This window comes from Benincasa hispida, chromosome 8 (genome assembly GCF_027475165.1).
Source record: "Benincasa hispida cultivar pf3 chromosome 8, pf3_genome.v1.1, whole genome shotgun sequence".
Taxonomy (NCBI): Eukaryota; Viridiplantae; Streptophyta; class Magnoliopsida; order Cucurbitales; family Cucurbitaceae; genus Benincasa; species Benincasa hispida.
In genome coordinates, this window is record NC_143485.1 from 33358550 (window position 1) to 33385064 (window position 26515).

Consider the following 26515-nt stretch of genomic DNA (forward strand, 5'->3'; position numbering starts at 1 on the left):
ATTTAAACAGTGTGATCCCATTTGCATTATCAATATATTATTTTTGCAAGTTTCTTAAGTGCCCCAAATAAAAGTCTAAATAAAGAAAAACAAACCACGCTTAGAATTATCTCTTGGCTCCTCATAATAATGAGATCATATATATAATCATATTTTTAATTTCTTTCTTGTGTTTAAAATTATAATTTCATTATACTTTTTCTTGTGCAAATGTAGCAAACACATATTAAAAAAGGCTATTTATTCAAAAACATTTTAATTTACTATAAAGCACACACATTTAAAAGAAATGAGGAAGAAGTTTACATATAAAGCACCCACAAAGTAACCCCTTTATTTTGAAAGCTAAATATGAAGTTGTAATTCTCAGTTATATCACTAAATCTTACATTGATTTAAAGGGCAGGTATACTTTGTTCATGTCTAAAGAAATCATAAGGATCAACCTTAGTCTTAACATATACCAACCTCTTAAAGTTGTTCCCAAAATACTTCAACCCCCAAACGCTTGCTTGTTTGACGCTCGTCTTTCTATATTTGTTGTTAGCTCCAATATCAAGATCTCTATAATTAGCATATGCAGACCTTGGTGATTTTGAAACAAAAGGGGTCATGTATTCATAAACTTCTCGTATCCAACTTATGTGCCTTTTCTTTGCATTTAAACTTTGTTCCTTCCACCCTACAATGTACCCAATCTTGTATAAATTTGCAGCTCTATGTGAAAATGGAGTTTCTGACTCAGAAATTTGACTCATTCTCCCTCCATAAGGAACAAATATGAGTTGTGATGTTGCTATATCTTGAGCCTTTAATCTTTGGAATATGCCTTCAATTGTAGCCTCGGGAATTGGTTCTTTGATGTAGTCAGATTTGATTTTTGTGCTTTCGATGGTGGGAGGTGTTCTATTGAGTAAAGGTTCTAAGGACTCAACGATTTGAACTCCGGTGGCAGCAATGAGTGTTGATTCGATCCAACTCGTTTCTACGCAGTCTTGTTTCATTAAACTTAACTCAGGAAAAGTTGTCGACAAAGTTGCCACAAGTTCATCTACCTTTCCAAGAAATAGTATGAAAAATGTAGCTGTTGGGTCTGCTATGCCTTCTTGAGTCGTTGTAATATTCCCTCCTACATATTATTAAGAAATGAGTTCAAATCACCCATATTTGTATTGGGGAGAGGAAACAAAACCTCATTTCTGATTTCTTACCTTCTTAATTACATATTGGAGTTAGTTGTTTTGGAGGTTGGAAATTTTCTTTTATTCATTTTATGAATAAGTTTGGATTTTAATGTAGAATAATTTAAATTTCATTCGATAACTATTTGATTTTTGAAAATTAAATAGTTACATCAATATAAATTTCTATGTTTTATGTCATCAAAGACCAGAGTCAAGTTTTGATAATTACAAAACGTAGTTTTCACAAAAAACTTGTTTTAGAATTTAATTAAAGAGTTCAAGCATTTCTGTAAAAGTGGTAAAAATTATAATTAAAAAATTGAAAGAAAACAAATATAAGTTGCAAAAAATAGAAAACAACCAAACGAATTTATTACTAAATAGGACCTTGGAGATCATAATAGTTATTAAGAGTTATTACTATCTTCTTTTTAAATTCAAAGATAATTTAGTAGATAAAATACTAATTGTCATGCTTTCTAAATATTGATGATTTGGTTTTTGAGTATTACTGTATATTTAAAAGAAAAAAATAGTCTTTTTGTCAAACATAAGAAAATGATCCAAAAATCAAACTCTAAACTTTTTTAATTTGATAACGTTAAAATTTGAATTTGTCAAATTTTCCTATGACCAAATTTTTTCTCTTAAAAATCCTCTCTTTCTACTTTTTCATCTCTCTAACATTGTATCACTTCTTACATATCGTTGACTTTTTTTCATCTCTCTAAAATAATATTTCTTCTTACATGTCGTTGACTTTTTTTCATCTCTCTAAAACTCTAAATATGCATCTCTGATCAACAAAAGCTTTGTTCAGTTGGTATAATGTTCATACTATCAACCTCGTGGTTTGAGGTTTGATTCTCTCATCCCATACTTTAATTACAATACCTCTTAAATAATAATAATAATAATAAAATTACATCTCTTCTCACACGTCCTTGACTTTTCTATCTCCAAATTTGTTAATATTTTTTCTAAAATATTCTCTCTAACATATCTTTTCCCTCTACTAAAATATTTCTTACTATTTTTTTAACTTTTTTCTCTCTAATTATTTTTTCTATATCTCTAAATTTACTCTACCTAACAAATTTCTCTCTCTTCCACACTTGTATTTCTCTATCTCTAAATATTTTATTCTCTATAGTATATCTCAAAACTTTCTAAATTTTTTAAAAAATAGAAAACTAGTTGTCAAAGAAAAAAAAAAAAAAAAAAAACAATATTTTCTTAAACATAACAAAAAAAGAAAAACACACCCACACAATTTAATTAAATCATATTGTTTACTACGCATGATAATATTAATTTAAGAAACATATTTTCCAAAGAAAAAGAAACAAATAATAATTAATAACTCAACCATAAACTTTAGTAAGAATACCAGTCAAAAGGATGCCAAGGAATAGATTTTCATCTAATTTGTTAGCCACATATTGCCACTGATGGACTAGCTTGATTGCATCTCCCTCCAAATTTCTGTGTGTTGAGCAACTCGTCACCGTCGCCGGAACCGGAACGAGCTTGACTTTCCACGCCACCACAATTCCAAAGCTCCCTCCGCCGCCCCCTCTAATGGCCCAAAACAAATCCTCTCCCATAGACTCTCTGTCGTGAACCTTCCCATTTGCATCAACTAAATAAGCATCTATCACATTATCAGCAGCAAGACCAAATTTCCTCAGCATGAATCCATATCCACCGCCACTGAAGTGCCCACCAACGCCGACCGTCGGACAAACACCTGCTGGAAATGCCAAGGTTCGACTTTTCTCACCAATTCTATAGTAAAGTTCTCCTAGAGTTGCACCTGACTGAACCCATGCAGTGCTGTTTTCAACGTCAATGGTAACGGATCTGAGCCAAAGTGAATATATATCAGCAGTAATTGATATGTACTAGTGTGTAGTCTCTCTTATTATACTAAAAAAACAATGCAAACAATAATGGATTAGAATTAAAATATCTCATACCTCCACTTATTATACTGAAAAAAAAATACTAATAAACTTGAGTCAAAGTAAACCTAGCTCGATAGTAAATTTACAAGTATATTCTTCATACCCTTATAGTTATTATACTTAAAAAAAAAAAAACAAACAATCAAATAAGAACGAAGCTGAGTCAAAGTAAACATAGCTGGATGATAACATTAATATGTTACCTCATGCCTCTACAACAAACAAAGAAACAGTAAAGGTTGGACCTGAGATTTATTAGGTCAACGATGATAAATGGGAGATAGGCAACGTAAGAAAGACCCTCGAAATCATGACCGCCGCTACGAGTTCGGATTTGTAAGCCATGGGATTTGGAGCATATGACGGCTGCCTGAATGTGGGAAACATGTGAGGGAGTGATAATCAGGAGTGGCTTTGGGGTTTGAGGCTTCGAGAATCTGAGGTTTCTAATGGAGAAGTCCAAAACAGAAGAATAAGAAGAGTTTATGGGACTATAAACCACTTTGGAAATGGGATAATTGTCTAAAGAATGCTCTAAGAGACATTGAAGAAAGTGTTGATATTTTTGTTCAGATGCTGAAGCCCATAATGGAGATGAAGATACAACAATAAGGACAAGAGAAAGAAGGATCAATGGAGAAGTGTACTTCATGGCTTTGGGTTTAGTTTGATGACTTCTGTTTATAAGTTCTAGTACTATTTATATAGTTAAGAAGATGCAATAAAAAGAAACAACTTGCATAATCTCATGATATATATCTTTACATTATTCGCCTTTGACAAAATTTTATATTCATTTTCTTCAAATGATCAGAGGATTCATTAATTTATTGTTGTGTTACATATGTACAATGTCGGATAGTTTTCTTGGTCAATAAGTCGCACATAATCTTTTACAAGATATGGAAAGTCATGCCAGAAAAATTATCCAAATTTGTACTCTAGTTAAATAAAAAAAAAAACACTGAAATTCATAAATGATTCAAAAATGTTTTTATGTGCTCCTTTTGCATCATAGTGAAGATTATCCCTACAAATCAATATAGGTCTTTTAGGATGCTTTGTCCTCAGTCACATACTTTATAGAAAAATTTTGAGGAGGTCACCCAACATAGAATTATTCTAAATTAAGCATATTTAATGTGTTTAAGTTTATATGATTGAGCCACCAAAAAGAAAGGTGTACCTTATTGTAATGGGTAATAGCTATCAATTCTTCTTAACCCTTTCTTAACCATATTTTCATATTCTCGAGATCCTTCATTTAAATGTGATCTTTGTTTCTTTATGTATCCCTCTTAAACTCATACGTTACGTTGTATCTCATTTCAATAATACATTTGAACTTCTATAAGTTGCATTAACATCTTTTAACCTTTCAAAGAAAGTTCAGAAAGGCTCTTTCCATTAATATATGTACAAAAATCATTTACTCACATCTCATCATTTGCGTTTTCCATTTTCTCTCTCTCATTTGATTTGATCTATGACTGAACACTTTTTCATTTCTCTTTTTTTCACTCTTCTTGGGTACCCTCTTAATTTTCTTCTTTCATTCCTAATCTCTAATACTATTAAATAAATAGGAGGAGCTCTCTCATTTCTAAGCATACTAAAGCATAAATATGATCATAACTACCTAGCTTTATGTGGACCTTATAACAAAGGAGACATTATTCCTCAATTAAACAATCAATGGTGATCTTCCCATACTTAGTCAATGTAGGATTTTAGTTGCATTCTTATTATCATCTCCTCAAACAAAAAAAAAAAAATCACTGAGCACCCATCAAATATGATCTATTAGTCTAACTTTTCTTCAGGTTAACTCCCTCATCTTCAAGTAAATACAGTGTCATCTATCATTAGTGATATTATTCCTCATTTATATGTCCATGGTCTTCTTCTTATTTTAAATGTGTGAGAGTTCGGTCATATTTTCGATAATCCTCCGCTCGCTCAATGAGATGATTCCCTTTGGAAAAAGTATCATCGAGCCTTCCCTTAAAATAGTAATATATCCCGCAAGCTCTTATCCAATCGAACTGATCTTCTTTGCAGAACAAATCATGCTTCAGTATAAGTTCAACCACATACCTCCACCACTACTATATTTATTATTGTTGAAGATTTGATTAGTTGGCTTTATTATTTTTTTAAGGTAGTAGTTTCTACAGTTGTCTCAAATAAAATTTTAACATCTGTTTCAGTTAACAGTTTATTTTAATGCAGAATATTTTCTTTATCTCGAAATATTCCACTGCAATTTCCTATCTCTTTTTCTTAGTTGAACAATATTTGTAAAAGAAAAAAAGAAAGAAAGACCAAGAAAAAGAAAAACCTTTGAAGTAAAGGTTTTGTAAAAATGTATAGCTGGACAATTTAAAAAAATAAACTTTTAATTTCATCCTTTTGGACTCTAGATTTTCAAGGGGTTGCAATTCCACCTTTTGTTTGGTAATTTCAAATAATTAACGCCCACAAATTTGAACAAGAAAATCAAAGTAAAAGTCTTCACAATAAATTGATTATTTTTAATAATATCAAGTTTTGCATGAATAATTTTACCAAAACTTACAAAATTCACAAAAATATATAATATCGATTTTGTACTATATAATGATGATAATATTATGAATATTATAATAAAAAATAGATGTTCATTGCTTAGTATCTCAAAGATCATGCATGTATCACGATTCATATTGTCCATGTGTCTTGTTATTCATACTTGGTGTCGATGTAAGTTCACATCCTACTTGCCACTTTGCCTATAGATAGTGACATTTGGTGGATCTTAAAATTACACACATTGATGAGAATTCCATCTCAAAATTTTACTAATTTTCATATTATCCAATTTTATAATTTTAGTTATTTTATGTTTTAAGTTATTTTATTTTATATATTTAATATTATTATATAAAATTATTATTATATTATATTTTTCATATCCGTATTCCCGTTGTGCTCCTCAATTTCATAACACATTATCAACACGAGCTCCTGTCATTTTTCCGGCAAAAGGTATGTCCGAAAGGTATGTCGGTTTTTCTCTCTTCATTATAATTAATAAATTTAATGTTATTTTGCATATTCAATATCTATTAAATTTTTAACATAGTGTTGTCATGACAAATCTCATAAAATTCGAATTTTTCGGCCTTGATATTAACAACAATAATTATTTGTTATGGTAGTTGATGCTAAAATCCACCTTGATGCTATGAATCTTGGGGAGACTATTAAAGAAGGAAATACGATATCCAGTGAGGACAAAGTAAAAACTATGATTTTTCTTTGTCATCATCTCCACAAGGGATCGAAAATGGAGTATCTTACAATAAAAGATCCCCGCATCTTATGGAAAAATTTGAAAGAGAGGTATGATAAAAAAAAAAAACAATTATTTTTCCTAAAGCTCATTATGAGTGGATGCACATAAGGCAACAAGATTTCAAATCAGTAAGTGATTACAGCTCCGTATTATTTAAAATTAGTTCGAAATTGTTATTATGCGGAGAGAAAATTATTAATGTCGATATATTAGAGAAGACATTTTCTACATGTCATGTCTCGAATATGCTCCTACAGCAGCAATATCGACAGAAGGCTTTAAATGGTATTCAGAATTAATTTCATGTCTGTTCATGGCCAAACAAAATAACGAGTTATTGTTGAAAAATCATGAATCTCGACCAACTGGAACGACACTATTCCTTGAAGTGAATGCTGTGAATTTTAATAATAATCGTGGTCAAGGTTCTGGTCGCGGTCGAGGTCGTGACCGTGACAGAGGAAGAAATAATTATTATTTTCATGGTGGTCATTTTAATCATTTAAATTTCAAATGAACCACACAAAATGATGATCACAAAGGAAAAGCTCCACAAGATAAGAGTTCAAAAGGTGTTAAAAATAAATGCATCCAATGCGAAATGACTAGGCATTGGTCACGTACCTGTTATATATCAAAACACTTAGTTCTATCAAGCCTCTCTGAAGGAAAATGAGAAAAATGTGGAAGCAAATTTTGTACACCAAGATAATGACATATTTGACACATCCCATATGACAAATTTGGATGTGGCGGACTTCTTTGAATCTCCTGGAGAGAAGATTAGCGCAGTTGATGAAACATCAAGTGTTTCTTTTGATTTTGAGAATATTTAGACTTAATGTTATTCTTTTATTTAAACTATCTTCATGCTTTTTTTTTAGTAACTTTTGTATATTTTAAATATTATTTTTTATATTGTAATTATTTTCTTTTAATGAAGAAACCTGGATCATTTTAATATGTTGGGTGTTTCAAAAAAGAGCAAAGAATATCTATGTCTAGCAGACAGTGCAATTACATGCACAATACTTACAACTAAAATACTTTTCCAAATTGACAATGCTTAAAGAAAAAGTAAATACAATACAGGTTCTGCAAACTTGATCGAAGGTTTTGGAAAAGCAAATATTATTTTGCGTAGAGGAACAAAAATTTGCAATTGACAATTCATTGTTCTCTAGTCAATCAAAGAAAAATCTTCTAAGTTTTAAAGATATACGTTGCAATGGCTATCATATTGAGACTGATAGTAAGAATAATGTGGAATGTCTATATATCATATCCACTGTCTCAAATGGAAAATGTATATTGGAAGAGTTTCCTGCTTTATCTTGTGGATTGTATTATACTCATATACATGTAATTGAAACATATGCAACGATAATATTTATATGAAACTCCCAGAAGGATTTAAGGTACCTGAAACAAATCCATCAAATTTCTGGGAATGGTATTCAATAAAATTACAAAGATCACTATATGGATTGAAATAATCAGGATGGATGTGGTACAATCGCATGAGTGGATATTTATTGAAAAAAGTGATATCAAAATAATCCAATATGTCCATGTGTTTTTATATAAAAAATCACAATCAAAATTTACTATTACAACTATATATGTTGATGATTTGAATATGATTGGAATTTCTGAAGAACTTTAAAAGGAAAGAATGTCGTAAGAAATAATTTGTGATGAAAGATCTCGGAAGACAAAAATTTGCCTTGGTTTGCAAATTGAGCATTTAGTAGATGGAATATTGATTCATCAGTCAACTTATACAAGAAAAAATTTGAAAAGATTTTATATGGACAAAGCACATCTATTGAATATTCCAATGGCAATCCATTCATTGGATATAAAGAAAGATATATTTTGACCTCGAGAAGATAATGAAGAACTTTTTGGTCCTGAAGTACCATATCTTTGTGCAATTGATAAACATATATATATTGCTAACAATACAAGACCAGATATTGCATTTTCAGTAAATTTATTAGCTAGATATAGTTCTTCTCCTACAAAAAGACATTAGAACAAAATTAAGCATATACTTCGTTATCTCCGAGGAATAATTGATATGGGTTTGTTTTATTGAAATAAATCAAATTTTGATCTAGTTTGTTATGCAGATTCTGCATATTTATCTGATCCACCTACAGTTAGATCTCAAATAGATTATATGTTCACATGGGGAGGAACTGTTATATCATGATGATCAATAAAACAGACCATAACGACCACTTCCTCAAATCATGATAAAATTCTTGCAATTCACGAGGCTAGTCGAGAATGTGTATGGCTAAGGTCCATGACTCAACACATTCAGGAAACGTGTGACTTGTCTTCTAATAAAAACCTTCCAACAATATTATACGAAGACAACACGACTTGTATAGCCCAAATCAAAGGAGGATCTACTAAAAGAGATAGAACAAAACATATTTCATCGAAGCTTTTCTTCACTCGTGATCTTGAAGAAAATGGTGGCATCACTGTACAACAAATTTGTTCGAAGGATAACCTGACAGATTTATTTACAACGGCATTACTAAACACAACTTTTGAAAAATTAGTGCACAACATTGGAATGCGGCGACTCAGAGATCTTAAGTGATGTTTTCAAGAGGGGGAGGAAATATATATATATATATATATTTTTTAGGAGTATGTATTATATGAAATATGTAAGTCCTAATGCTTAGTGTCCCAATGGCCATGTGTCACCATTCATATTGTGCTCTTTTTTCTCCACTAGGAGTTTTCCCATTGGATTTTTCCTAGTGAGGTTTTAATAAGGCATATTTCATATATATGTGGACATCTAAGGGGGAGTATTATGAATATTATAATAGAAAATAAATGCTCATTGCTTAGTATCCCAATGATCATGTGTCCCTATTCATGTTGTACATGTGCCTTGTAGTTATTTACGCTTTGTGTCCATGCAAGTCCACATCCTACTTGCCACTTTACCTATAAATAGTGGCATTCGGTGGATCTTAAAATTACACACACATTGGTGAGAATTCCACTTCAAAATTCCACTAATTTTTATATTATCCAATTTTTTAATTTTAGTTCTTTATTTTATATTATATTATATATATTTAATATTATTATATAAATATATTATTATATTGTATTTTTCATACCCATATTCCCGTTGTGCTCCTCCATTTTATAACAGATAACTCTTTTTAAGGATTTTCATATGAAAGTTTCTGATCATATGGCCATTTTAAAATTTAGGTTAAGATCCCATTACTTATTTAAGTTTGAGATAAAATTTAAAGTTTCATAAGTAGACAAGTTTAAGAGTAACTTTGAATTTTTCTAAAATCAATAATATTATTTTTATTAGAAATAATATAGAAAATAGATACCATTATATGCTCATGCTTAGTGTCCATTGACCATGTGTCATTCTCCCATTTTTCAAAGTATTATTCTTTGTCTTGTAAATACTCATTCTTAATGTCCATATGATCCATCTCCTACTTACCAAATTGCCTATATATAGTGACCTTTGGGGGGTTTTGAAAGAAGCATATTGTGCAAATTCCATACAAATAAGAGGATGTAGAGAAATTTGATAATTTTCTTATTTCTTATTTTGTTAATTTAATTTAATTTATATATTATGTTTTATTTATTTTAATATTTAATTATTTAATAATTATATTATAATTATTTTAATATTATATTTGATTTTCATCTATGTTCCCATTGTGCTCCTCAAATTCACAATATGTTATCAACACGTGCTCCTGTTGTTTTTCCTGCTAAAGGTAGGACGTAAAAATATGTCGGTTTTTTCCTCTTCGTTATAATTAATAAATTTAATGTTATTTTGTCTATTCAATACCTGTTAATTTTTTAACATAAGTACAATATTCTATGATAGTGTTGCCGTGACAAATTTCACAAAATTAGAATTTTCCGCCCTTGATATTAATGACAACAATTATTTGTCATAGGTACTTGATGTCGAAATCCACCTAGATGCTATGAATCTTGGAGAGACTATGGAAGAAGGAAATATGACATCCAGTCAAGACAAAACAAAAACTATGATTTTCCTTCGTCATCATCTCCACGAGGGATTGAAAATTGAGTATCTTACAATAAACGAACCTTGTATCTTATGCAAATATTTGAAAGAGATATATGATCATAAAAAAAAAGTTATTCTTTTTAAAGCTCATTTTAGGTGGATGCACTTGAGGCTACAAGATTTCAAATCAGGAAGTGATTACAACTCCGAATTATTTAAAATCAATTTGAAATTGTCGTTATGCGAAGAGAAAATTTTTTATGTTGATATGTTAGAGAATAAATTTTCTATATTTCATATATGCAGTAGCAATATCGAGAGAAAGTTTGAAACAGTAATATGAATTAATTTCATGTCTTCTTGTTGCCAAACAAAATAATGAGTTATTGATAAAAAATCATGAATCTTGACCAACCGAAACGACACCATTCCCTGAAGTGAATGCTATGAATGTTAATAAACATAGTCGAGGTCGTGTTCGTGGTTGTGGTTGAGGTCATGACCGTGGTAGAGAAAGAAATAGTTATTATTTTCGTGGTGGTCACTCTAATCATTCAAATTTCAAAAGAACCATACAAAATGATGATCACAAAAAAAAAAAACTCGTCAAAATAAGAATTGAGTTTGAACATAAATGCTTCCGATGCGGAATGACTAGGCATTGGTTACGTTCCTGTCGTATGTCAAAACAATTAGTTGACATCTATCAAGACTCCTTGAAGGAAAATATGGAAAAATGGAAAAATATGGAAACAAATTTTGCATACCAGGATAATTATATATTTAACCATCCAATATGATAAATTTAGATGTGGCAAACTTCTTTGAATCTTCTAAAGAGAAGATTCACATAGTTGATGGAACATCAAATGTTTCTTTTGATTTTGAGAATACCTAGACTTAATGTTTTTTTTTTTTTTTTTTTTTTTTTTTTTATCTATCTTCATGTTTTTTTAGTGATTTTTGTACATTTTCAGTGTTGTTTTTATTATTGTAATTATTTTGTTTTAATGAAGAAACCTGGATCATTTTCATATGTTGGATAAAAAAAATGTGTAAAGAATATTTATTTCTGGCAAATAGTGCAACTACACAAACAATACTTATAAGTAAAAAATATTTTTCCAAACTGACAAAGTTGGAAACAAAATTCAATACGATATCATGTTCTACAAACCTAATCGAAGGTTTTGGAAAAAAAAAATATATTTTGCACAAAAGAACGAAGTTTTCAATTGACAATGCATTATTTTCTAGTCAATCAAAGAGAAATCTTCTATGTTAAAGATATACGTTGCAATGGTTATCATATTGAGACTGATAATAAGAATAATGTAGAATATCTATATATCATATCCACTGTCTCAAATGAAAAACGTATATTGGAAGAGTTGCCTACTTTATTTTCTTGATTATATTATACTTATATACGAGTAATATAATTGAAAAATATGCAACAATGAACCTGAAGTTCATGAATCCAGACATATTTACAATTGGGCATGACCGTTTGGGTCATCCAGGATCTATAATGATGAGGAGAATTATTGAAAATTCAAATGGACATCCATTGAAGAGCCAGAAGATTCTTTAATCTAATGAATTATCACGTGATATTTGCTCTTAAGGAAAATTGATAATTAGACCATCACCAACTAAAGTGGGGACTGAATCACCTGCATTTTTAGAACGAATTCATGGTGATATATGTGGACCTATTAACCAACAAAGTGGACCATTTAGATGTTTTATTATATTAATAGATGCATTCACTAGATAGTCACACATGTTCTTATTATCAAGTCAAAATCTTGCATTTGCAAGATTACTTAATCAAATAATTAAGTTAAGAGCACAATTTTCTGATTATATAATTAAGACCATTCGTCTTGATAATGCTGGTGAATTTACATTCCAAGCTTTTGATAATTATTTTATGTCAATTTAGATAAGTATTGAACATTCCATAGCTCATGTTCATAAACAAAACAGTTTAGCATAATCATTTATAAAACGTTTGCAATTAAGTGTAAAACCATTGTTTATGAGAGCTAAGCTTTCTTCATCTGTATGGGGACATGCTATCTTGCACGTAATGCCACTTATATGCATTAGACCAGTAGTTTATCATAAGTACTTGCCATTACAATTAGCTTATGGTCATGAGCCAAATATTTTTTATATGAGAATTTTTGGATGTGCAGTATATATTCCAATTGCTCTACCACAACGCACTAAGATGAGTCTTCAAATGAGGTTAGGAATATATGGTGGATATGAAGAAAATCAAACAGGAGGATTTCCATGAGTAGCAGAAATATCATTCCAAATTACAATCGTATATGAACTTTACATTTACAATCTCAAGCAGAAACATATGGCTATGCATTTAAATACAGAAATTACAGCATGAAATACAAAAGATCAAGGTTAAACGCTACACACTTTTGCATACTCATCGCCAAGCTCCTTGATCACGAACACTTGATCACAGCAACCACAAATGTTCGTCCAACACTGTAACATCCCACACCTTTTTATTTATTTATTTTTATGTAAAACTTTTCCCTTTACAGTAATTGTCCTTAGTTGAAGGACATGTTTGGAATTCTGAATTTAAAGTATAAATGCGAGGATTGAAGTGTTGTTGTGGAATTTATTCAAAAAATTTTCAATTGGAAAAAGTTATGGTAGGAATTAATTATTTTTGGAAAAAAGAAAGGAATTAAATAGTATAAAGTGGGTTAAGGAAAAGATCTAATTAAAGTTATACTATTTTCCTTTTATTATTATTATTATTATTTTTTATTTTTTTTTCTAAAAAGGGCCCCCCCCTCACCTTCTCCCTCACCCACGCGAGCCCTCCGATTTCTTCTTCCTTGCTGCACGCCCAGCCGGCGCACCCAAGTCGCCGTGCGCCTCCAACCGACCGCCGTTCGTCGACCTTGAAGCGCCGCACGTCCGCTTTCAACCGGTCGCACCACTACCACCAGTCGCCCAGCCATTGACTGCCCTTCAACTACGTTGCTCGCCGTTCGTGGGTTTCGGCCGACCAGATCCCGCCGATCAGACCACGCCGCTCGCCGTCGCGTCGTCCCTTTCATTCGTTCGTTCCATCCGCGAGCAACCAGAAGCCCTCGAGCCGCTGTCGTGAGCCTCCGTCTAGTCGGACCGCTCATCCAGTTTCCCTCCAACCACGCATCCTCCACCCCAACCTTACCATCACTGGTCACCGTCGTCCCTGCCGCGTCGGGTCCGTTTCGGTCTTTGTCGAAATCTTGGATTAAGGGTAAATGTAAATTGTTTTGATTGGATTCCTTGAGGATTTTGAGCAGTTACTATAGTTTGGCCTTAAATTGTTGGTACACGTCATGTTTTGGATGTAGGGCAAAACTTTTAGGTTGCTGAAGTTGTCGTCCAACCGAGTAAAGGGGTAATCGACAAATCTTGGTGAAGAGTAAGGCTCTAAACTTATGTGGGTTGTTAAGCATGTTGTATGTTTATGAATTTCTCGATTTAAGTTTGACTGAACCATGGACTACGACCTAAAATAATTTGCCATGATGTTGGGTGTTAGGTTTGGATCTTGAGGTGTCCTGGTGTCTTTGTTTTTGGGTGTTTTTAAGTTTGATCCTGCGGGTTTTCAGTTTCGTTGGACAAGGAAGAGGTTGAGCTTCCTAGTTTTTTGAGTTTGTGAGTAAAGGTAAGTAATCTTATCACTGGAACTGCCCACGGGCCAAGCTTTAGTTGTATGCTAGCATGATAAGTGTATGTTATGGTAACTGTTAGCATGTTGATTGACAATATGACTTGAATCAAAGTTTGTTCTGGTACAAGTTCTGATTTCTTTACATACGCACCTAAGTGCTTAATCGTTAGTATGTGATAGTACGTGTTTTCATATGTAGATGTCTGATCTGCTGGCATTGAGGCATACTTGTATGTTGTGGATTTATGATATAAGTTATACATGGATGATGTATAATATGTTGTTAAGAATTATGGGTATGCGATGCAGCCATGGTATTAAGGATTTTTATGTATGCTTTAGAACCGTACAATGTTGAATCTTAGCATGTTAGGGCTGTGTGAATATCCTCATTGATTAGTTAGATGCTCATCAGTAGTGTTTCCTTCGGGATTCACTAGTTTTGTGTTTCCTTCGGGATTCACCAGTTTGTGTTTCCTTCGGGATTCATCAGTTTTGTGTTTCCTTCGGGATTCACCAGTTTGTGTTTCCTTCGGGATTCACCAATTTGTGTTTCCTTCAGGATTCCCCAGTTTGTGTTTCCTTCGGGATTCACCAGTTTTGTGTTTCCCTCGAGATCCACCAGTTTTGTGTTTCCTTCGCGATTCACCAGTTTTCTTTCTCCCTTGGGATTCACTAGTTTTGTGGGTATACTTAACTACAATAGGATAGGACTCAGTCTCTTATATGTTACGTGTATTTATATGCCATAGGCGGGTATCTAGAGGACATAGATGCATAGCCTGACCCCAGTGGTGGGGTTACTTACTGAGTATTTCATACTCATTCTTTCTTATGTTGATGTTTCAGGTAAGGATAGAGATGCACCGGTGATGGCGTAGCGGAATTCGTGATCGAGCCATTGGGACTAGTTTTTTTATGCTTCTGCATCATGAGATTTAGAGTCCTTTTCATGTTTCCCTTAATGTTTAGTTTTGATGTTTGAACTTATTACTAAGAATTGTTTTTCATATACACTTATTAACCTTTATGATTTATGGGTACCCTATTATTGTTTTTAACAATTGCATTTAATAAATGTCTTTTGAACTTCTCTTGTTTTAATTAGCATTTATTTCAAATAACTGAGTGTCGTTTTAAATTCTTTACATGCATTTATTTTAGTAACGGCCTTACCTAGGTCCTAGGGGGTCAGGCCGTTACAAACACAACTGCTACACTGCACGAACACCATGCACTCGGACTAAGCAATCGCCAAGGTCATAAACACCTTGAACAAGACGAACGGCCTCTAAAGAACCTTGCCAGCGTCGAGTTGAGTATGACACTACCAAGAAGGCTACCTTGGTATTCTCAGTGTGAGAATCATGAGGGTGGGCTCTTTGTGGACTTGGTTTGAGGCAGAAGACTAGAGGAAACACAATCGTGCAAACGATTGAACAAGTGGGAGATGGAAGAATCTATCGTATAGATCAATGCCCAATCGTTTAGGAAAAACTAAGCCATCGTCTAGCAAAAGCTATGGGATCATTTAGCATATCGTTTAGCTGAGTGTCTATTGCCTACAAATACTCCACGATCGTTTAGCTCATCCAAGTTGTCACTTAATAAATCCAATTTACTTGACAACTTCTTGTGAGTAATTCCAAGATTGGAAATCTCAAATCTTTTCCTTTTCTTTTCTTACTAAAATTAGGAAAACATTTTTCCTTTTATCTCACAGTTACTATGAAATCACCAATAGCCTCCCACTCAATTGGTTATTAGAGGAAAAGAGATAATTATCCAATAATTAATATTATTATAAATATAAATGATAACTAACTTACCATATTATATTTATAACCTATAGTTTTAATATTTCATCTCATGAAACATATAAACCATAGCTCTTTTTCTATTCCATGGTACTTAATATAAATCTCATTTACATTAATCCTCCATTAAATGTATCCCATACACCATACCGATCATATCATATATAATTGAATTACCTCTTGTCAATTTGAACATTTCAAATCAACACCAAGAACTGATCCTCAACTGAATCCATTGAGCTACCAAGGGGACCTTATGGACCTATAGCTCGAAGCTCCAACGGTACGTGAATAACTGACTAAACTCTTTTGTCAGGGGATCCACCATCTGTTAACTGCCACGCACTCTACTAAAGACCAACAGCTGAACTCTCCTTACCACAGATATATTTTGTGTCCATCTTAACCAATAAATAGTGCGACAACCCTTCGCAGATCGCTTGTAAGTATAGCTAGGCCAATAACCATTATACTCCTATAGTTACATCTAACTTCTTAAGTACCACTGATTCCTCTAATGAACACAAGTCCAAGTCCAACTACGACTGAGTCCTCTCTTCCAAAGTGAAGCTGTGGCCACTATGTTCAAGCCCCGGAATCAATCCTTAAGAGAGCAATCTCTCTACTTATCCCTGCTTCGGGAAAGGAGTGAATTTCATCTTGTGTATTGAGTTTCCAGCTCCCAGATCAGACAAGTCCCCAAAAAGGTAGGCATGTTGAGTTGGCAATCTGGCCACTCTCACCCATACTAATCAAAGGACCACCCTTAAAGGCAAGAGTTCCCAAAACTCTCAGGATTGAGGTCATGTCACCTATGGTCGTTTAGGTGAGATATAAGTCTCTAGTATCAACGGCGTTATATACAGAGTCTAGTCATCTCATGGTTCGGTCTTATACAAACTCTTTGTATAGGACACCTTCACACGCATGTCTCCACATGAATGGTCTGAATCTACCATCTGTAGTAGTTTACAATACTTGCAAAACTCTACAAAGTAGGCCGTATCCGTAGTGTCACCAAGATCAGGTATCCCACCATAATCCTTATACTACAAACCTATTTAAGTTATCACTTAAGTCATGATCAACTTGTATATCCCATATACATGCTTAAGTTTACATAAGATAACCATGGAGCTTTGTTTATTGGATATGAGTAAATGCCAGATTAAAATAACAGTTATTTTATTCATAAAACAATGTGTATAATTACAAACAAGAGACTCCAGGAGAATTAGGACACCAATCCCAATAATCTCTCACTTGTCCTAATGTCTCGGGAGACTAATGTACAATAGAATATAAAACATGTACAATATACAATAAACTAGGTCATACCCCAGTATCATCTCCCACTTGCCCTAGACAATATGCCGCAAGTCCCGCAAACCCAAACTCTCCAGGTGACCCTAAAAAACTTTAGTTGTGAGAGTCTTTGTAAAGGGATCAACAACATTGTGCTTCGACGCGATCTTCGTGACTATCACATCGTGATGCATAATCTCCCTAATCAAGTGGTATTTGCCTTTATGTTCTTATTGTAAGGATACAAATGGAGTGTTATGCTGTGTTATGTTTTGTATCCCTTATACACACTACTGATGGATGAATGTAATACAAGCTCATGTCCTAAGCAACGACGCCATAAACTTGATGACTAAAATTTATAATAATGTCTAACTCTAATGCATGGCTTGCGAATGAAATGAATGATGTGCTATATGCGCTCAAGTGTTTTGCGATAAAGACATTTTATGCGATACTACATTCTAAATCTATGCGTTGATAGTGATATACTCGTAGTATGCGATGAAGTAGTGCATGTCACAAGTTTCCTTGCGCTGAAACTAAGTATAATTCCAATGCAAGTTTATTAGAATTATCCGAGGTCGAACATGGGGATTATTATCGTTAAATGCGATACTAATGTGGTGTATGCGACCGGTTTTAATAATGAATAAAGAATTTTGGTTTGTACAAAAATGTAAATTGCGTTGAAGTAAAAATGTGTTGAAAAAGTAAAATGCGTTGTAAAGTAAAGTTGCGTTCATAAAGTAGATTCCTAACTACTATGATACATGATACATAATACATGATACAGGGGTCGAGGACTGACTGTGAAGTTGTACAAAATAATCGATGAATGCCATGGCAAGTCTTATGAATAAGAAAGAAAGAGAAAGAGTAAAAAGTAAAACATCGCAAGTTCGTCGATTGCGTTAAGGATGCTACTAAGGTTCCGCTTTCCCTTGGCGTACATCTTTCAGTGATCAGCCGCATTCCCATATGTCTATGGTGAAACAGAGATGAACATGATGAACGCAAGGTTGTTTCCATCTCTGGAAATACTTCTCGCTTTAGTTAACGCATTCTTCCAACCTTCTCTCGATAGGCGGAATAACATCTTCACTTCTGCTTTCACAGGTGAAGATGCCATCGAGCATGCTTTAGCTAAACTTAATTGATCCCTTGACACAGATTGACTCATTCGCTTAATTCTCGCTATTTACTCAGGGGATTAAGAACACATCATGGAGAAAATGGATGATAAATGTATGGAAAGAGACAGAAAGATGATAACGATGACGATGATAACATTTAATTCTAAAATTAAGCGTTTGATACATGTTTGTGAATGAGGGATTAAAGAAGATGAACATAGACAGTGAATTAGATAATAGAAAAAAATACAGAAAAAGTGTCAACGTCTTGACACAGATCTCGATCGGAGGCTTGTGCTTGCCAGCATATGAATATGGTGGAAATGAAAGCTTCCCTCTCAGGCTTGCTTTTCAGGTAGAATTGATTTTTTGCACAGAGCTTAAACTTTGGGAATCGGAAGAATTCTTTGCTCGGAGACTCACCTCTCGACCTTGTCTTGTCATTCTCCTGGATTTACTCTGTAAGTCGCTTCAGACCAGCCTCTCTCCCCATATCAATATATGCATATGTATCTGTATCTCAGCGAATTTGAAGAAGCTATTTAAAGACCTTGGCTCTTTGAAATTGTGGTCCCCATTGTCTAATTATGGTAATTCCTACAATGGCGTAATGGAAAATTCCTTTCTGTTCCACGATCAACCCGTCAGAATTGCACAATAAAAGCTGTACATTTGTCAGAATTTCCCACGAATGCATTGCTCTTCACATCTTCGATCTATCGCCGCATGCGGTGTTGTATTTTATTACCGCATGCGGGCTAAATGCATTGATCGCTAAAGCTCTTAATCGATTGTCGCATGCGCCATTATTGCGTTGATCATCTCTTCATTCCTAATTGATGGGCGCATGTAATGTAATGTGTTGTACATTTTGTCTTCGAGCCATGAACGCATGCGGTGACTTATTTCCTACAAAATAGAGACTGAAACATTCTATTTCGCCATCGCAATGGTGTTAATGGGTGTGTTTACGACATTTCATAATTTTCGTATTTCTCAGTCAATTTATATACTATCGACGCAACTTTCCTCTTTTTTTGCCATAGTATCTAAATAAAATAGTATAAATAACTTGTATTTCTACAAGTTATCACTTACCTCAACGATGACTCCGAGGCTCCTTTGAATTTTCCATAACTCTGATGTTATCACAATAAAAAGTGATAGGCAAATCCATATATGGAACAACTTCCAAATTTGAAAGGAATTTCCTCAGCCAAATAGCCTCCTTAGATGCTTCATAAGCAGCTACGTATTTGGCTTTTATAGTGGAGTCTGCAATGTATCCTTGCTTGATGCTTCGCCATACTACAGCCCCTCTATTCAGAGTGAAAACTAACCCTGATGTCGATTTGCGAGAATATCTATCAGTTTGAAAGTCAGAGTCCGTGTATCCTTTAAGGATCAGATCCTTATCTCCATACACGAGCATGTAATCCCTCGTTCTCTGAAGATATTTGAGTATCGTCTTGACTGTCGTCCAGTGATAAAATCCTAGATTGGATTGATACCGATTGACAATCCCTACTGCATAGCAAATGTCGGGTCTGGTACACAATATTGCATATATCAAATTCCTAAAGCTGAAGCATAGGGAATCCATCTCATCTCCTCAACCTCTTGAGGTGTCTTAGGACATTGATCCTTAAACAAAATGATTTCTTGCCTGAAGGGTAACGGACCCCTCTTGGAATCTTGGATCCTATAGCTGATTAACATTTGATCAATGCATGATGCTTGAGACAGGGCTAAACATTTGTTCTTACGATCCCGAATGATCTGGATCCCTAGAACGTACTGTGCCTCACCCAAATCTTTCATTTGGAATTGGGCAGCTAGCCATTTCTTAATGTCAATCAGATACCCTACATCATTCCCACTGAGTAGGATATCATCCACATACAGTACCAGGAAAGCTACTAAGTTGTTGATGTTCTTCTTGTAGACACAAGACTCATCAATGTTCTGATTAAAGCCAAACGACTTGACCGCAGTGTCAAATCTGATGTTCCATGATCTAGATGCTTGTTTCAGCCCATAGATGGATCTATTTAGCTTGCAAACTTTTTGCTCTTGATCTGGAACTATGAACCCCTCTAGTTGAGTCATATAGATGGTCTCCTCAAGATTACCATTAAGAAAGGTAGTCTTGACGTCCATTTGCCATATTTCGTAATCATCAAATGTGGCTATGGACAAGAGAATCCTAATAGACTTGACCATGACAATAGGTGAGAAACTTTCCTCATAGTCCACTCCTTTGACCTGGGTATAATCCTTTGCCACGAGTCTAGCCTTAAAGGTTTGCACCTTTCCATCTATACCTCTCTTTTTCTTATAGATCCATTACACCCAATAGGTCTTACCCCATCAAATGGATGAACAAGCTCCCAGACGTTATTGAAGGACATAGACACAATTTCTTGGTTCATGGCTTTAACCAATTCATCTTTGTCAACATCCTCCATTACTTTCTTAAAAGACAATGGATCCTCGACCCCATCATTTGGGTTCATAACCCTCCTACTATGTCAAGGGAACCTCAACAATTAAGTTGGTTGACTAAATGTTTCGACCTTAACAACTCTTGTTGATATATCGGCCTATTTCACAACTCTTGCTGAACCTTTAGTAGTCTCAGTCTCACTAAAAATCTCTTGCAAAACGAACTTACTTTGTGGCTTATGATCCCTCATATTGTCTTCATCCAAAAAGATAGCATTTGTAGAAACAAACACTTTGTTCTCAGTCATATCATAAAAGTATCCACCTCTCGTTTCCTTGGGGTAGCCTACAAAAAGGCAAACCTTTGAACGCGGTCGAACTTCTTTGGATTAGTCACTAACACATGTGTCGGACAACCCAAATCTTGAAATGGCGTAAACTACCTTTATGGCGTCTCCAAAACTTAAAAGGTGTTGCATAAATACTTTTCAAGGAAACGTTGTTCAGGATATAGCATGCAATCTCCACTGTAAAATCCGAAAATGGGTCTGAAAGAAGAGCATAACTCATCATAGATCGAACCATATCCAACAAGGTTCTGTTTCTCCTTCCTGATACACCATTATGCTAAAGTGTACCAGGGGCTGAGAGTTGAGACGCAATCCTATGTTCTATCATATAGTTCTGGAATTGAAGGTCCATATATTTTCCACCATGATCAAATTGTAGTGTTATTATCTTCTTACCTAACAAGTTTTCAACTTCAACCTTATACTTCTTGAACTTGTCAAGGGCTTACGACTTACATTGCATTAGGTAGAGATACCCAAACCTTTAATAATCATCTACGAAAGAAATGAAATATTCATACCCACCCCGAGCTCTAACATTTATCGGACATTGGAGATCTAAATGTATAAACTTCAAGGCTTCCTTGGCTCTGTAACCCTTTCCAGTAAAAGTTCTTTTGGTCATTTTGCCTTCGAGGCATGATTCACATACCGGTAAGGTGTTTTCTTCTAAACTCTTTAGAAGTCCACTTTTCACCAACTTCTCAATCCTATTGAGGTTGATGTGACCTAACCTTAGATTTCAAATATGGGCATTTTTCTTAGGAGAAACCTTTGGTCTTTTAGCTGTGGTTGTTGTACTGAACATTTTAGTGTTAGACAAGGCTTTTATGACTAACGCCTTAGTACATATAAGTTACTTTCCATTGAACCATAACCAAACTTCATTCAATTCTTGAAAATCAATATTTTATTCTCAGAAAAGGAGACGGTATACCCTTGTTCAATGAGACAAGAAACTGAGATTAAGTTCCTCTTAATATGAGGAACTACAAAAACATTATCTAGTAATAGATAATGTTTCTTGTCAACAAATAACTTCAGCCTACTTACAGCAACAGCCAAAACAACCTCACCAGTACCGACACCTAGACTCACCTCTCCCGATGGCAACGTTTGCCAGGAACTGAATCCTTGATAAGACGAACTGACATGATTGGTATCATCCGAATCAAGAATCTAGGCAGAATCATCATTCTTGACCAAACACGTCTACAAGACCAATAAATCAGATTTACGGTATTGTCTCCTCTTTTGGAGAGTAGTGGGATCAGTGAAAGAACAACTAACACTACTGGTTTCATCATCCATTCCTTTATGCTCGAAAAGTTAGAACTGACGTTCAAACAAATCATGTAACAGGTCCATGATTTCGCATGCAATGACCATGCTATCAACCATTTTGGCCAAAACATCAGGTATGTTAGCCAAAATGTGAAGTCGGGCCAACAAATTAGACTTCATCCACACCTCATAATCATTGCGAACACTTCGCGATACATCGAGGGTCGGGACTTGAGGACACTCCTCAACCATGACAAATTCGAGGTCGTTTGCCATGAAATACGTTTCACATGGTTCTTTCCACTGTATATAGTCGGTCATATTAAAACCACTAAACGGAAATACTAACGAGTTGTTGAAAAGAAAAACACATTAACCTATGTTTTTAAGTAAATACCCATTGTAAAACAAACAACATCCAATAAGGTTTTAGCAAAACTAATATGAACTCTGTGTGACATCTAGTTTCGCAATGACACTTCAAAGGTTTAGGATAAAAGCCGCCGAAGGGAGATTAATTATCCCTCCTTTGAATTGAGAAGTTCTCAACCAGTCATTAATACCAGAATAACTTTTTCTCCTATAACTACTAACCATCATTGATTTAGCCAAGAGATCATTAACTTACTTAACAAACTCTCTTAAGTGTGATCCGCCATTTTAGGCCTTAGAAATTTGCCCCAAACAGCCAATCTGGAGGGAAAAAATCCGATTGAGGCAAAACCTAAAGCGACCCTATCCATTTCTAGAGTTCACCTTGATCTTGACCAATTGCACAAAACCAAACCGAAGGGGAACGCTCTCAGAGCGCCACGAGGGAGTACATAATGATCTCACAGTGTAAACCAATGACAGAGACCATATGGCGTGTTGACATACACCCTTCACCCACTTACTATAAACATTCTCTCCGCCCGCCTTGATATTGACTCATGCAAACACCATTTGAAGGGGCATGCTCCCAGGGCACCACTATGCCAAGCATGAATCTCACAGTGTGAACATATAGGGAGAAAAATGAATGGAATTATAGACATACCAGATACATCTCTTCCTCACACTTAGTATTTTATAACCTAGGGTTTAGTTTACTTAGAAAAAACATGGCTAAGATTTTTCACTAAGTGACTTTTAGGTTTGCCTAAGAGTAATTTTTACCTTGGATAGTTAAATAACTTTTGATCATCATCCATTAAACTCTTTAACGAAGTCTTTGACCAAATTGGCGCATGCTTATTGAAAATCTATCTAATTCACCTTTCCAGGTAGGTTCCTAGGTAGGGGTGTTACGTTTCCATCAACTTAAGAACCCTAGCCTAGACAAAACCTGCATTAGACAAAAGGTCCCTTATAGATAGATTTAAAACAAATTTAATCTTTTATGCCAATCAATATAATCCTATTAAGCTGGTTTTAAAAGATTAATCTAGGTTACTAAACTCTTTAAAACCATTTGAACTTAGGTCTATCTCAATCCAATTTAAAACCCTTTTAAAAAAACTTGAGTTCACCCTAAGTTTGCATGCAACTTTTTCTTATTGATTTTAGTTCTAATTTCCTTTATCACACTTATAAACGGAAACAACCAAAACCACAATGCTAAGTTAACACATGCAAAACATTCATAACGATTATAAATAGCCTAAGTGTCATGCTCAATGCATTGTTCATTCATTGCTACTTCTTTTATATAACACTTATACAACACAGTAATGAAACAAGCACAACATGCTTCCACTCACTCTTAGACTATAAAACTTATAATAAAACGATGATGCATGATAATGCTCAATGCATGCAAAATATAACTCTTATATTTCATGATACATGTGCATGCTTTCAAGTAATTTCTTCATGCTAGATTATAACACTTATAATACATGATGCATGAATAATTGCACAACCTAATGTGGTTTTTTAAACTATATGTCAAACACTTTGCCATATAAACACCATACATCATTTGTATAATAAACAAATGTTGATGAACCAGGTAGAATTTCCTTAAAACCACAAAATTAAAGTTAACTATTACAAAACCAAGGAATCTCTGGTTCAAGCAGGCGAACCGGGTCTTGAACCGCTCGGGCGAAGCAACGCGTCTCCAACCATCGTGTACTAAACTCCCCGTGATCGTCTACACGAAAGAAAAAATGCTTCACTCCATCATTTACCAATGCTCCCAGAGCTAAACAATCATTTAGCAACAATCGTGTACCTTTTACTAAGCGATAAAGGTATGTGATTGTTTAGTGCACTCCGCACAACGCACACCTTACGCGATCGTCTAAACGACTACGATACGACAAAGCACCATCGCCTACACGATCGCTTAGTGAGCGCCTTCTATCGTATACTGCACAACCGTGTAGGTAGTAACCAGGCGATGAGGCTTGCTAACTACACGATTGTCTAGCGCGCGCCTTTTACTAAACGATGAGTATCATATGCTCCCACTACGATCGTCTAGATCTAGCGCCTACGCGATCGGGCAACAACTACTACGCGATAGGATAAACGATTTACCCCATCATTTAGCATTAGTTAAACAATCGTTTAGTAAATACTACACGATCGTATAGAAAAATCTACACAATCGCTTAGAAAAATCCCAATGATCGTTTACCTTAGGCTACACTATACGACTGATAACTTGTAGAAATACAAGTTATTTATACCGTTTTCTTTAGATTATGCGACAAATAGAAGGTAAAAGTTGCATCGACCGTATAAAAATTGGCTTAGAAATGAAAAAGTTATGAAGTGTCGTAAGCACACCTGCTAACCCCATTGTGATGGCAAAATGAAATGTCCAAGTCTTTGTTTTGCAAAAAACAGGTCACCGCATGCGACAGCCGCTCGAGGACAAAGAAAGAACGATGCATTATCACCGCATGTGGCAATTGATTAAGAACAAAAAAGAACAACGCAATTGCAGCGCATGCGACAATTGATCATTGACGCAAACGATCAATGCATTTGCAACACATGCGGCAATCGATAAAAAGATCAAAGTAATTACACCACATGCGGTGATCGAGCGTAGATGTAAAGAGCGACACATTCGCAAAGACTTCTGAAATTGTACATCTTTTCTGTTGTACGATTCTGACAAATTAAATGTGGAGTAGAGCAGACGTTTCCACCAAGCCATGGCAGGAAAAATCACCTTTTAAAGCAGGACCACTGATGTAGAAGGTGCCAATTTCTATAAATAGCTACATCAATTTCAAAGAAAGGAGGATGGTCTGAAGAGACAACTTAGTGAAAATCCGGGAGAAAGACGAGACAAGACAGAAAGAGAAGTCTCTGGAGCAAGCAATCCATTCCCATTCCCGAATAGAAGCTCTGTGCAAAGATCACTTCTACATAGAAAACAAGCCTGAGAAGGAAGTTCTTCACTACATTCCTCCCACACGCCAACAAGCACATCATCTTCGATCGGGATCTGTGTCAAGACATTGACACGCTTTCTGTATTGTTCTTACTTTCTATTCATCAACTGTGTTCATCTCTAATCTGTCATTCATTATCTGTAACAAACGCTCATATTTAGATTTTAATATCATTATCATATTCATCGTCATCTCTCTGTTCTTCACCATACATTCATCATCCATTCCCTTCACTATGTGTAACTAATCCCTCAGTGTAAAGGGGAAGGGTTAAGCAAGTAAGTGAATCCTTGTTGAAGAAATCGGCTAAGTTTAGCTAATGCGTGCTCAACGGCATCTTCACTTGTGAGAGCAGAAGTGAAGATGTTATTCCACCTCTCGAAAGAAGGTTGGAAGAATACATTAACTAAAGCGAGAAGTATTTCCAGAGATGGAAACAACCCTGCGTTCACCACGTTCATCCCTGTTCCACCATAGACATATGGGAACGCGGCCGATCACTGAAAGTTGTAAGCCAAGGGAAAGC

The 26515-nt window shown here is 34.6% G+C and overlaps 1 protein-coding gene across 1 annotated transcript; it reads right to left on the bottom strand.

The window, feature by feature from the left end:
* Nucleotides 1-239: 239 nt before the first annotated feature.
* On the bottom strand, nt 240-3803 carry LOC120083725 (tetrahydroberberine oxidase-like). Its single transcript, XM_039039580.2, has 3 exons — nt 3397-3803; nt 2575-3047; nt 240-1129 (listed from the first exon to the last, which is right to left on the bottom strand). Exons 1-3 carry the CDS (start codon nt 3801-3803, stop codon nt 396-398), a joined length of 1614 nt encoding a protein of 537 aa, XP_038895508.1. The 3' UTR covers nt 240-395.
* Between the last annotated feature and the right edge of the window lie 22712 nt (nt 3804-26515).

Coding starts and splice junctions, on each gene's coding strand:
- LOC120083725 (XM_039039580.2), bottom strand. CDS start 3,803: ATGAAGTACACTTCTCCATTGATCCTTCTTTCTCTTGTCCTTATTGTT. Junction 3,048..3,396: donor GTTGACCTAATAAATCTCAG/GTCCAACCTTTA, acceptor ACTTTGGCTCAG/ATCCGTTACCATTGACGTTG. Junction 1,130..2,574: donor CCTTGGCATCCTTTTGACTG/GTATTCTTACTA, acceptor AATAATATGTAG/GAGGGAATATTACAACGACT.